At 41.1% G+C, this 14,722-nt stretch overlaps 1 protein-coding gene across 1 annotated transcript in view; it reads right to left on the reverse strand.

Moving 5' to 3' along the window:
* The window catches only part of ADAMTS18 (ADAM metallopeptidase with thrombospondin type 1 motif 18), a 185,827-nt gene extending 173,197 nt beyond the window's left edge, over positions 1-12,630 (reverse strand). The window contains exons 1-2 of the mRNA XM_036832341.1: positions 12,626-12,630; positions 12,462-12,528 (exon numbers count right to left, since the gene is read on the reverse strand). Coding sequence (XP_036688236.1) covers positions 12,462-12,528; positions 12,626-12,630 — 72 coding nt within the window. The remainder of the gene's footprint in view (positions 1-12,461; positions 12,529-12,625) is intronic.
* Positions 12,631-14,722: the final 2,092 nt, after the last annotated feature.

Raw genomic sequence — 14,722 nt, forward strand, 5'->3', positions numbered from 1 at the left:
AAGCTATAAACTCATCATGTGTAAACAATACCTCTCTGAGGTGAGCTCCAAGCAAAGAGGCAGTCTAATCGTCATTCCTCCCTGCCGACCCCGCTCATCCTCCCCAGGGCAGCTCGTACGACGGGAGGGGCAAGTCTGAGCCGCTGGATCCTGGCCAGCCAGCTGGGAGTCCTTTGGTGGGACCTGAAATAGTAATCAAGCAGAGCGGATGGAGGTGAGGGGCTTTCAGAATCCTACCTGAGTGCTCTGTAGGTGGCCGCAGGGCACTTGACTCAGATCCAACAAAGGCACCTGGCTCCAAGCTGGCATGCAGCCAGTTGCAGAGGGTAAGATTGCTGTGAATGATGGTGTCTGGACTCAGAGTATGCTTTATTGTTGTGTGTCTCTTTAAAACTAATTCCTCACTGAAAGATGTTTGAAACCTAAGCCTCCCCAACCTCCCTCTCCTTTTTAGTGTCAGTTGCAGGCATTTGTCCCTGTTGAGAATCAGGAGAGTCCTGCTAAAAAGCAAATCCCTGCTGGATACTGAATCCCTGAGCAACGCCAGGCACAGTGGTTGAAGTATGAAGCTTCTCCCAGGACTGGAAATGACTAAGCAGAGAGCAAACCTGTTCATCTCCCAGAGCATCCAAGGCTGTACATAGTGCAGTAAATGAAGAAGGGGTGATTTCTCAAAAATGTTTGGAATACACTGATGTAGTGATTGTTTTCTAAAAATGTATGTGGGGTAGTACAACGGTTCTCAAAGCCTGGTCCTCAGACCAGCAGCAGCAATATCACCAGGGAACTCATTAGAAAGGCAAAGTTTGGACAAACCCACACCTACTGAATCAGAAACTCTGGGGATGGGACCGAGCACTGTTTTATCAAGATCTCCAGGTAATTCTGATCATCACTAAAGTCTGAGAATCCCTGCTCTAGAAACAGAGATTGTGTTTTCACCGATAACTAGAACACAAGACAGTTTAATTATGTCATAATCGTTTCATCACAGCATATTGGTTCAAATATTTATTGAGCTACTACTATGTTCTAGGCTCTGGGCTTGGCATGGGAAGGTATCATGGTAATTGAAGAGACATGGTCCTTGTTCTCACAAGCTCATCTTCTAGCCAAGAGAACTGATACTAGTCAAACACAGAGACAAGTATATTAGCATCAGTTATTCAAGATGCTTTGAATGAAATCGACAGACCTGATCCAGTATGGGAGATTAAGAAAAGCTTCAGCAAAGAAGCTCTGCTTATTGAGGTATAAAGGGAATATAGACATTATGTCGGTAAACTTTGGAATGCAGGTGGCTTTTCAGGCAAAGGAAACAGCACGTGTCAAGGCATCTGGATGAAGGTGGCTCATTTAAGGGATCGACAGAAGATCAGGGTAGCCGACACGCAGAGATCAAAGGGCAGAGAGTGCTGAGACAGGATGCATAAAAGAGGCCTGGAAGGATGTTCAAAGTTTGGTCTTCATTACAAGATCCATGGCATCCACTGAAAAGCTTGAAGACAGGGATGCGGCCACATGAGGAAATCAGCGCTGGGAGAAATCCCGCTCTGGTTGAGGTGCGGAGGATGGACCGGGAAGGAACAAGGGTCGGGGGTACAATTAGGACGGCAGTGCTGTTGTGGAGGCCAGAGATGAGGTCGGGAGGCCAGGGTGGTGAAGGTGGAGACGCAGAGACATGGAAGGAAGTGACAGGCATTGGCAAGAGCCGATCCTGGGGGCAGGGAGACAAAAGTGTTTGGAACGAGTGCTGTTTCTGGCTTCGCGGCTAGGGGGATGGGCATACCATTCAGTGAGGTGGCATCTCTGAAGAGCATTTAGTTTGAGACAAGGTGAGGTGAGAGGTGAGACACAAAGAAGGAAGCTTTTCAAATGTTGAGTTTGGCCTCTCCTTGAGACTGACAGGTGCATGCCTGGAGTAGGATCTCAGAGAAAAGATCCAGGCTGGAGATATCAAAACGTGAAGTGATGTGAAGTGACTCACATGTGTGTGTCTCAGGGTTGAAGCCACAGAGTCTAGAATGAGAAGACAATAGGTCTCAAGATCCACCCTGGAGGGACTCCAATATGTGTGACTCACATGTAGCAAGGGCTCCATCAAGGTTTGTATAATAACATGAAGAAGAAAGAAGAGGAGGAGGGAGAGGGGGGAAAAATGAGAGTAGGGCAGATTGCCCTGGGATAAAACTGTTCTGTCATCTGAGCAAGTTACTTATTCCTTTCAAGCCTTAGTTCCTCCATCTGTAAAACAGGGAGAAAGCAGTCCAAATCTCACATGTGTATCGTGAGAATTATGTGATGTAATGTTTCGTACATAGCAAATGAGCAACAAACCTTAGTGATCGTTGCCCTGAGCATGGCACAGAAAAGACTCTTAATATTATCTTTGGAATTATTACAGGAGTAAATCAATCCCCTTTCTCAAAGGACTATTTTGCGAGATCCACTTTCTAGTAATAGAGGCGGGGGTGGGGGAAAAAGTGTTTGAATTTTGCATTCCATCCAGTAACCTTGAGCATTTATTTTGAGCCTCTATCCTCTTTGAAGAAATTGGAAAAAAAAAACAAACAAAAAAACTGAGGCTTGATTTCAACCTAGCAAGATTTTGTTTTTTAAGACAGATTAGATTACCTTTGTTATGAGGCTATTCTCTAAGGAAGTATTACTCTGTAATATGTACAAGAAGGGATTATGCCAGTTGCTGTGCCCAAGCTCATCACTTAAAAAAAATCTGTACAGAGAAAGAAACTGAGGCACAGAGAGGTCAAAGAACTCCCCAGGGCCACTTGACTAGTGAATGATGAGGCTGGGAATGAGAAAAAGGCTTATCAGGCTCCAGACTAAGCTCTCTTGACATGAACCAGGAGGCAATTTTGTAGGTCTCTCTCTCCCTCCAGTCAACAAATAATAACTCTTCCTCCTTGTTGAAAAAAAAATTCAGGGCTTCCCTGGTGGCGCAGTGGTTGAGAGTCTGCCTGCCAATGCAGGGGACACGGGTTCGAGCCCTGGTCTGGGAGGATCCCACATGCCGCGGAGCAGCTGGGCCCGTGAGCCATAATTGCTGAGCCTGCGCGTCTGGAGCCTGTGCTTCGCGACAAGAGAGGCCGCGATGGTGAGAGGCCCGCGCACTGCGATGAGGAGTGGCCCCCGCTTGCCGCAACTAGAGGAAGCCCTCGCGCAGAAACGAAGACCCAACACAGCCAAAAATAAATAAGTTAAAAGAAAAAAAAGAAACCAAGTAAATATTGATAACCAATGTTTAAAAAAAAAAAAAAAAATTCAAGGACGATCATACAGTTACACAGATAGGCATCGATAGATATGAAACTTTTGTGAATTCGAAGGAAAATAAAGTGTTAGGTATCATCCATCGTTGTCGTTAAGGACTAAGAAAAAGAAAAACTAGAATGATAGAAGTTTTGGAAACTGAGTCCAATTGTTCTCTGCCAACCTCATAATTTTTCTTTTCTTTTTTTCTCCCCAAATCTGTGTATCACCTGAGCTATTTACTTATTTTTATGTAAGTTGATTCACGTTACAATGATTTTATGTACCTTGATTCACGTTACAATGCTTCACTTTAAAGTGATTTTATCCATTGTGAATATCTTACTAGTTTAAAGCACAAATCTATAAAATTAAAAAAAAAAAATTCTGTGTGTCCCCAAGAAGTTTCTGGAGTGCCAGTGATGGAATGCATTTCCCACAATGCACTCCGGTAGAATGATGGGGAATGCGGGGAAGAAGACAAAAGAAAGCAAACAATGGCTTTAAGACGTGGTGGCTCCAGACCTCTCATCTCTGACATCTTTTTTCAACTTCCCCAAGGAATCCCCATAGGGCATGACTCGGTTGCCTGGGAAACTCTGGTCTGTATAACCTGACCACATGGCATCCTGTGACATATGAAAGGGCCGCCAGCTACACCAAGGACCTGTCACAGACATGTCAGCCTGAGTCTGAAAATTTCATGTACCACGAGCACTGAATTTAAAATTCAAAAAGTTATCCATCAGGAAGAGAAGGTATCACAAAATAAAACCCCAAATGTTCTCAATTCAACAGTGGACTTAGGAACATATAACACTGTGGTCTCATGTATACAGGCAAAAAAATGCAGCAAAGCACAAATGTTTAGTTTCAAAAAAGGAAACTTCTAGTCAGTTTTGCTCCAGTATCTTCTCTGCGGTCCAATTAATCAAATCAGAATGGATCCGAAACTGGTAGCCACTTCCCAAGCCAGCAAAAAAAAAGAGTCTGATTCTGATTATTAAATAAACAACTCCCAAAAAAGGAAGCATTATGGAAAAAGATAAACATTTTCTTCCCCTGAATTGCAGTGTTTTGAACCCCTCCCACAAGTTGGTGGTAGGAAAAGACTAAACTAACTAGAAATTGAGGGTCTATCAAATCATATTTTATTCTAAACATAAGATATCAAAATGTCTAAATCGCTTCTTAAAAATTTAAGTGTTATTCTTTGTCTTACATTTTAAAGAAAATAATTATGACACATTCTTGGATGATAAAGGTTTTGGTTATATTATTTCTCTACGGAGTTCTATAAATTAGTAGTCTCTTCAATGTAAAATCTTCAAAGCAAATACTAATGAATTCAATTTTGCTTGCATAATCTTTTTGATGATTCTTTATGCCATAAGCCAGAAGGCTGGTTTAAACAACCTTAAGGCAGCCTTTGTTGGGATAAGAATCAGCAGATTTAGAGCAGAGTTCCAACCCTAATGGCTACTTACTGTCTGTGGGAGAATAGCCCGCTCTGATCCTTATGGCCATATGTAAAGTGGCAACACTTCACGATCGTTGAGCATATAAATGAAATAGGAAAGTGGGAACTCTGTGGTTGAAAAGGAAAAATAAAAATCTGGAAGGATAACACATCAAGTTCTCAACCAAGCTCTCCTTTTGGGGATGTGCGCACGTGTGGAGGTGGGCACTGGGGATTGGGGGTCCGGGGTCAGTACATGGCAGCGCGGACTCCCATTTTGTATTTTACATACTTCCAAACTAGTTGAATGTGTTAAAATGAACATGCTTCACATATAAATGTCAATGATCAAAAAGACATTCAAGAACAAAAATAGCAAGAAGATAAAAGGTGCCCATGGAAGGGGTTCTTGGTCCGTGACTCATGTCCTGAAACCCAGTGGAATTCAATGTCTGGGTCCCTCCCCAGACCTGCTGACACTCTGCCAGGGGCTGGCTTTTTTCTAAGATAAACTGTGCAGTGGAGTAATAGGAAAGGCAGCCCCTCGGATACTCTGGGCCATCTGAGCCTCTAACTGCCTCATTGAGCAGCTTCATATCCTTGCCGAAGAATTAAACAATAGAAAAGAAAAACAAAATGTAAGTCACTCTGTTTATCACAACTACAGTCACAATGCTGTTACTATCAATCATTAACACTGACTGAGATTTTGCTATGATCTGGGAATGGTGCTTAGCATTTTTTTAAAATGAATGTCTTATTTGATGTTTGCACAACCGTTTGAAGAAGGCAGTATTATCATGCCCATTTGCATGTGGAGAAAATGATACTGAAAAGGTTAGGTAACCTGATCTATGGTCACAGGGCCAGTGAGTTGTAGGGCTGGAAAAGAAATGCCAGCAATCTGGAATGTTACATGGGATTAAACAGCAGAAGCTCAAAAGTACTAAAGCAGAGAAGTTGGCAAATTGGTCCTTTCTGAATATAGTTGAATTTCTTGTGGGCTTGGCTCATTGACTCACAGAATTTTTTGTGTTGGAAAGGATGGTGCAGGTCTCTGAGCTCAGAAAGAGAGGAATCTTTTCCACATATCCATGATAGATGACCTTCTATTCTTTGCTTCAACTATTCCAGTAAAAGGAAATTCAAGATTTATGTGGACGGATCTTTGCATGGTGGGATAATTCTCAGTAACACTTCTTCCTTAAATTAAGCAGAAATTAGTTGCTCCACGAAATTGTACCAAATGCCTTAGTTCTTATGTCTGGAAACCCACATAATTCAGTCTGTTTCCTCTTCCATATGCTAAGGCTTAAAATATATGTAGACAATGCTTGTGTCCTCAATGAATTTGGATGGCTTCTCTGGAGGAGAAAGCAGTTTAAGTTTAGGCAACTTATAGACCTAGATTCAAATCTCAATTTGGCCCTTTGCTACCCTTTAATCTGTAAACAATTTCCTTAAATTAAGCCTCAGTCTCCTCATCTATAAATTGATGAACACAGCCCATGTCATAGGGCTCTGGAGAAATAAAATATAAAGTTTCCAGCATAGCACAGTGCCAGGCACAGAATAACAATCTAGTACCGTTGGCTTTCTGTTCCCTTTCACTCTTTTGTTGACCTTCCTCTGATTTCTCTCTATTTCTTTTAGTGAACCCCTTGAAATGCGAGGCTCTCATCTACACACAGTACTCCAGGGGTAGTCTGATGCAAAAGAAGGTAGAACCATCAGACTTCATGACATAAACTCCCTGATTTTTAAAATTTCAATGTCTTCATGATTTCAAAGATCCCTATTTGATTTGGAAATGCATGGGAAAAAAAAAAATCAGACCTCTTTTCCCTGCTTTCTCACCAAGTCTCATGTCTCCCATGGTAAACTTACTGATTTTACTATTAGCCCCCAAAGCAAGATTTCCTTTTCTCCCTATTTGCATTCCATTTTCGGACACTGTTCCCACCTGTTGATTTCATTGTGCCTTGGTTCTGTCATCTGTGCTATTAGCAACCCCTCCCCACTTTGTGGCAGCTGAAAATGTGATAAGCATACTTTGAACCCAAGTAACTGATAAAAAAATGACAAACAGGACAGAGTCAGGGAGTGATCCCCACGTCACGCTGCTGCAGACCTCCCACCAAGTTGACAAGAAGTTATCAATCAACCTCCTCAGTCATCTATGATTGTGTTCAGGGGTCCCATCATCTAGTTCCCATGTCATAACCCTGCACACACAACCATCGGGGCAACTTTATCAAATCCTTCTCTGACACCAGTTCGCATTTGTCCCCTGACTCACCAGCCTCGTAGGAAAACCACTCATATGTATGTAGAGCTATTTTGGCACAAAAACAAACTGCCTTTTAATATCAACACACATTTGTAAATGCTCATCAATGTAATAAAAGGCACTAGGCTCTTCAGAGAAGATTATTTCTCTTTCAAAAGATTAAGTCATTTATTTGGTTTCTAGAAGTGACTTCAATAGTCCCCCTCTTAGAACACTGGGTGTTTCTAACCTAATGGCATCTTTCCTAGTCTCTAAGAAAATTCAAAGGTTATGGAAAATTATGCTAATGAATTTTCAGATCTCAGCATTGTTTTCACAAGCCCTGAAGGAAGATACCTGCTTTGCTGCATGTGAGCACTATCTTCTTTCCTATCTAGGAAAGTTTCCACTTTTTTTTTTTTCCTATCTAGGAAAGTTTCCACAAAAATGTATTTGATCTTTTCTTTGCTGTGAGAAGACAGATCCATGAAGTTTCATTTCAGACCAGCATATTTTGGCTATTGGTAATCACTGATATACCTTTACAGTTGCATTTTAAAACTAGTATCAAAACATATCCCAGTTTGTGCTGTTTCATATTCTAGTGGTAGAAGTAAGCAAAGTTTGATACATCAGCTGCCTGAATTACAATGCTGATCTTAAAATACTGAAAGTCTAACAACTATATAATTTGTAAATTTAATTTTTATATAGATATGAAAAAAAATCTTGTCTCTATTAGTAAAGAATTGCCTTTTATCTATTTGAATTATTTCCTTGATATGAATTCCCCTGACACAGAGAACTGGGTCTATGCAAATGAGTATTCTCACTCCTTTTAATGTATATTACTATTTATGTTTAAAATAATTTATAGTGCTACCGCTTACACACAGATGTGTTGGTTAAAACTACACCTGCATTATATATACTGTTCATTTTTCGAATGAGCTGTTCTAATAACTCTTTTCTTTGTCTTTGTCCCATCAAGTCTTACATTTGTGGCTTGTAGATGGTTAGACAGTAGACATTTGTTATATCAATTTCCCCAGTTGGTAAATTAAAAACAAAATGGTTCTACTTAGTTTTGTTCCTCTCCTTTCGAAATAGGGCAATTAGATTTTCTGATGTGGCAACCTTACATCATTTTTTTTCTATAGTATCCACCTAGTACATTTATCAGAGAGTTGGCTTATGACAGCTATGCAGAAACCCACAATGACAGCTCTCAATTTGTAAAGGCAAACAGTGAAACAGCTTTCAAAACTCACTGAATTTGTCTGCCATTTAAAAAAACAAAAAATTTATGGAGAAAGCATTTGTTCCAAGCACGGTAGGTGTGGTGGTACAGGCAAAGATGAATAAGACATGGCCCTTATATACAGAGACGTGTAACTGAGGAGGAGTAATAAAGGAAAAAAACCCACAGAAAAAGGAGGCAGAATATGGAAAATGCCCTGAGTGTACAAAATGCTATGTGCAAAGGTTGGAGAAATGAAGCTGGGATTAAAACACTCTGCCTGGGGCAAGAAGCGAGGTGGTAGAGTTCATGGTGATTAAGGCTCAGCAAAACCCCAAAGAAACATTGTCTCTGCTGCTCAAGTTAGAAAAGAGCGCAAATAAGACTGATTCCTAGGGAATCAGAAATAAACTCTCTCCCTAGAGAAGGGTCTTCTCTTACTCTTTGTATTTTATTTTGTTTTACTTTTTGATTTTACACTGGAGTGTAGTTGATTTACAATGTTGTGTTAGTTTCAGGTGTACAGCAAAGTGATTCAGTTACTCATATACATATATCTATTCCTTTTGAGATTCTCTTCCCATATAGGTCATTACAGTATATTGAGTAGAGTTCCCTGTGCTATACAGTAGGTCCTTGTTGTTTATCTATTTTATAGACAGTAGTGTGCTGAGATTGTGCTGGGAAATGCAACGATCTGGGAGTTGCATTCTGAGAAAAGACAGTGTGTTGGGGCAGATTTTCTTTGGGCGGTGCTTTCCCAAGGAAGAGAGTTTGGTCTGGGGTCCAGAAGGACTCTGAGAGCTGGGCTGGGTTCCTCGCAATCCTGCAAGAGTTCAGTGTGACTTGTACACTGAGCTCCCACTGTGTTTTGCCATCAGGCACTGGGGACTATAAGAGTCAATTTGTCATTTTGATGTTCATCAGGCGAGTTCACCAAAGACCATGCGTTTGCATCTTCTTGTTTCTCCTTGGCCACCCAGAAATCCTAACGTGGCCAGCCCTCGGCCAGCCTGGAATGCACGCATTGCTTTCCTTTCCAGGATAGCTGATCAGGGTGCCTGCCACCTTCCCCAGCAAGGAATGTTGTTTATTGATTTTAAGTAATTCTGGGAACCTACATTCCAGGGCAGCTTGTCAAAATACTGGTCAAGTTAATATGTCATTTGATTACACTCTCACGGCTGCCAAAGATTCTTTAAATTTTGATACATAAATAAATAGAAATCACATCCCTTTTTACCCTTTACCTTTTCTCCCACTAGTGATAAACTACTGAGTCGTTCAAACTTGACTGATTAATCTTGAATTGCACAATACAATTTGTTTCAAAAGTAAGTTGGGGGACGTGGGTGCAAATCTTGCCTCTGCTACTATGAGCAAGTGGTCTGGATTTAAGAGTGTGGTTTTCAATGCAGTTAAGATTGAATTTTCTCCTAGGTCTTTCAATAACAGGTCCTTTCTAATCATTCAGGCGCCAGTTGAAATATCAACTCCTCAGAGGGGGCTTCCCTGATCATTCAGTTTAAGTACCCTCTCTCTCCCTCAGTCACTCTCTGTCCTATTATATTCTGGCATTTAATTTAAATTTTTTTAATATTTATTTTATTTTTAATCGCAGGACTTGTTACAAGTCCCGTGATAAAAATGTTTATTAAAATGTCAAATGTTATTTATTTATTTACTTATTTTCTGTCTCCTTTAACAAGAAAGTGAGCTTCATGTGGGCAGGAGTCTTTCTGTCTTATGTATGTAGTTCCTGGCACATTCTCTGCCGTAGGCTATGCAGTCAATAAGTATTTGTTGAAAGCAAAATTCAACGAATGGGATTTGACAATGGATTCATAGATATGACTCTCTTATGGGATGGATTGGTGGTACCTCAAAATGTGACCCTATTTAGAGATAGAATCCGTAAAGTGGTAATGGAGGCTAAGTGAGTTTGTATAGGTGGGCCCTTATTCAATATGACTGGTGTCTTTATAAGAAGAGGAAATTTGGACACACGAAGATACCAGGGATGTGTGTGTGCAGAGAAAAAAACAGGTAAAGAGGCAGCAAGAGGGCAGCTATCTGCAAGCCAAAGAGAGAGCTCTCAAAGGAAACCGAAGGTGTTTCTGTTATGGCAAAACAAAAAGCCAGAAGTGCTTTGTTACAGCAGTCCTAGCAAACTAATACAGACTCTAGAAAGATGTGCAACATGACCAACAAATAGATAAATGGAACGTCATCAAAATTAAGAACTTTCATGCACCAAAGGACATTCTTAAGAAAGTGAGAAGACAGTCTGCAAAATGTGGGGGAAATGTGCAGATCGTATATCTGATAAAGATTTAATATCCAAATATATATTAAAATATATAATATAATATATTACAGTATATATTATATATTAAAATATATATATAAAGAACTCCTAAAACTCAACAACAAAAAGACTAACAGCCCAATTAAACAATGGGCAAAATACATGAATAGAGATTTCTCAAAAGAAGATATACAGATGGCCAACACGCACATGGAAAGATGCTCAATATAGTCGTTAGGGAAACACACATCAAAAACAAAGATATCGCTTCATGTCTACTACAATGGCTATAATCAAAAAATGGAAAATAATAAGTGTTAGTGAAGGTGTAGGGAAATTGGAACCTGTGTACATCACTGATGGGACTGTAAAATACTGAGGCTGCTGTGGAAAATGGTGGTGGTTTCCCAAAAAGCTAAACATAGAATTAAGATCCAGCAATTCCAAAAAGAATTGAAAAGACAATTCAAAAGAATTGAAAACAGACTCGAACAGATACTTGTATGCCAGTGCTCATTGCAGCATTATTCACAATAGCCAAAAGGTGAAAACAACCCGTGTCTGTCAACAGATTAACAGATAAACAAAAGTGGTAGATCCATAGGATGGAATATTATGCAGCCATCAAAAGGCATGAAGTTCTGACACGTGCTACAATGTGGATAAACCTTGAAAACATTATGCTGAGTGAAATAAGCCAGACACAAAAGGACAGATATTGTATGATTCCACTTACATGAAATATCTAGAATAGACAAATTCATAGAGAAAGAAAATAGATTCAGAGGTTTCTAGGGGATAGGGGAAGAAAAAACAAGTTATTGCTTAATTATAACAGAGTTTTTGTTTGGGGTGATGGAAAAGTTTTAGAAATAGTGGTCATGGTAGCACAACACTGTGAATGTAATTAATGCCACTGTACACTTAATGGTTAAAAGGGCAAATTTTGTTACAATATTTTACCACTAAAAGGAAACAAGTGAATAAATGATTTATGGCAACACCCTTAATTTTCTCCCAGATTAGACATCTATTATCAAATGGTTGAGAGAACTGATGCTATATTTAAGAAGCTTTTTTTCCTACTTGAATTTTATTTCTAAATGAGTTTGGTGGTATACTGATACAATTTTTGTTAAGTTGGGAACTTCTGACACTGCGTATATTCTTCCTTGGAAGCAAGCTTAAAAATCATGTCTTCTTTCTAGTTGCAAACAAGGTTAAGCTCCCTGTGAAAGACTCCCATCACAGCTTGTATTTTTTCCCTAATGCTCATTCACACCTGTATCCCTGGTACAGTGTGTGGCACACAGTAGGTGCTCAATAAAAACTTATTAAACGGCAGAAATAGTAAATGTAGCCAGAATCACCTAACTCTTCTAGGGCATCATGACAAATTATAGCAATTGAACTTCATATGTAACATCAAACTCCCTCATTAAATCGTCAAATTAGAGTAAGCTTTCTTTTTCTGTCTTCAGTAGGTATTCTCTAGCAAAGATATAGTTGTGTTGTGTTCTTTTAGTTGTTGTCTTGTTTTGTTTTTTAGCTCTAAATCTTCTTCAAAATGGCATGTATTTCTCTGAGTTACTATGGGTAGAAAAATGTCCCATATAATTTATTCAAAGTTCCATTAAGGAACCCTAGTAAACTCTTTCCTCCAAATAGATCGTGTGTGTGTGTGTGTGTGTGTGTAAGAAGGATATAAGTGTCTTTGAAACATAACATTTCTGTACTGAAAATGCTCCAGTTGGAGCTTCCACAGAACCAAAGCACCCATGGCAGAGGAGGAAGGGCTTCCGGAGGGATGGGAAAGGCAGGTTCAATCATAGAGGCAAACAGGGGCTGAAGATTTCAGGAAACACAACGGAGCAAGCCTGACTCTGACGACTGGGTTCCCCCCCTCATAACTTACTCTGTCACTGTAGGCGTCTTGACTTCTTTGAGCTTCAGTCTTTAATGTAAAAGTGGAATCACCAGATCTACATAATTTGATCACGATAAGGTTTAAATGAGATGATGAGTTGAACAGCTCCACAGTTCAGGCGGTTCACTGAGTGCTCCTTCCACCACCACTACGACATCCTGCCTGATAAAGAAAATGGAAAACCTGTGTGACACGCAGAGGACGACAGAGCCCCGTAACCAGGACCCTGATGCCTCATGATGCAACCTCAGCCTCTGTGATCTGCTGGACAGCCCCTGGTCTGGAAGCAGCCCCGGCCCTGAGACCCAGATCCCCGTGTCCCTGTTCACCTGCAGTTCGTCACTCGCCAGCAGCATTTCCTGCCGTATCCACGCAGTTAGCAGTGCTCGTCAACACACTCCGATATTAAGATGTACTGTTTAGAAAGAAAAACAGGGATTTTTCGATCAAACCTCTTTGCCTTTAAGTTTTAGTGCTGTGTGTCACATTTCGACCTGTGTGGACTTTCTCATGGATGTTTTGTGTGATTAGGAAGAGCCTGATTTCAGTCGGTGTGTAAGAATATAAACTTCACCAGTTCTCAAGAAGCTTGACGACTTGCCAAAACGGTTTAGAGGGATGTGGCTTGTCCAAATCCTGGTCCTAGTTGCTGAGGCTTCTGTGTTGCTGCTCTGCAGCAAGTACTGGGCAGGACAGGTATTGTCTGAGAATAATTAATTTTTATAGAAGGCCTGTATAAAATTTGCACCAGGGCTTCCCTGGTGGCGCATGGGTTGAGAATCCGCCTGCCAATGCAGGGGACACGGGTTCGAGCCCTGGTCTGGGAGGATCCCACATGCCGCGGAGCAACTAGGCCCGTGAGCCACAATTACTGAGCTTGCGCGTCTGGAGCCTGTGCTCCACAACAAGAGAGGCCGCGATAGCGAGAGGCCCGCGCACCGCGATGAAGAGTGGCCCCCGCTTGCCACAACTAGAGAAAGCCCTCGCACAGAAACGAAGACCCAACACAGCCAAAAATAAATAAATAAATAAACAAATAAACTCCAATCTCTTAAAAAAAAAAAAATTTCCACCAAAGCAAACAGCGATAAAAGTACAGCATCCTGCCCTTTGCAAGGAAATCCCTCTCATGGCCAGGACTGATTTCACCCTAACAAGGATTAAACTGTTTAACTGGACTTCTGGTTAGGCCTGGGAGAGCCTGCATTCCCCACTCCCGAGGGCAGAAAGTGCTAACCAGGTGCCACTGATAGTTCTGGAGATGATTTTCGGAAGTGCACGAACACAATAGCAGTGAAATCTCAAGAACTGAACAGAATTGAAAAGGGACTCACTTTCTCACTTGCTGGTTACATCAGGGGGAAATATTTTGGCCTGGAACTAGGAGGTTTTTAATACCTCTCCATTAAAAAGAGAGATTAGCAAGCATTAAAGAAAGAACAAGCCTGGGGCTAGAACCTTTGGCTGGCAACAGTGTCTCATGAGAAGGTGATTGAAAAAAAAATACAATGAAAATAATACAATGTTTAACAATTCTTATTATGGCAAATGATATAAGGATTACTTTTTAAGTACTTTTATTGTGGAAAAAAAAGAGTGAATTGGTTTAAAGACAAATATTAAGGAAACATTAGTACGGCAGGGTCCTTTGAATATGTCCTGAGGGATTCTGATGCTTCCCTCTCATCTACTTTCCGTCCCTTTACTTCCAACCCGAGGGTAGAGAACAAACATGGGGAATTTTGAATCTCCGGAAGATTCTACGCCCAAAAGGACAGTGGTCTCTTGGACGGTCCTTTCCCTCTTAGAATCATGGCTTGTTTTCATTAGAGAATCTCACAGGTTTCTTTAGGCTGTACCCACTCATTTTTAGATGCGACTCCTGGGGCTCAGGGAGGTCATTGAATTTGCCCAGATTTACAGGGGCAGTAGCAGCAGGGCCAGTACGAGACTCATGGCTCCCTGTTCACCAACTGCTGAGTAAAGCTACCCAAGCAGGTTTGGGGCAGTATGCCACTCTGCTCAGTTCCAAATCCACTTTCTTCCCGTGAACTCTAGCCTGTAGGTACTGGCCAACTGGGAGAGGAGCAGCCTTAGCTTGCCAGCTCTGAGGCAGAGACCATCTGGTGTTTGAGAAAGACACGTGTGACGATGAACTCGGGGATGAGGTGACAGCAAAGCCACAGGAGACCCTGCAGTTCCGTTCTTCCAAAGAGCTTGATGATGCTCTCTTCCTCCCTAGGACATGG

The sequence above is a fragment of the Balaenoptera musculus genome, chromosome 19, assembly GCF_009873245.2.
Source record: "Balaenoptera musculus isolate JJ_BM4_2016_0621 chromosome 19, mBalMus1.pri.v3, whole genome shotgun sequence".
Taxonomy (NCBI): domain Eukaryota; kingdom Metazoa; phylum Chordata; class Mammalia; order Artiodactyla; family Balaenopteridae; genus Balaenoptera; species Balaenoptera musculus.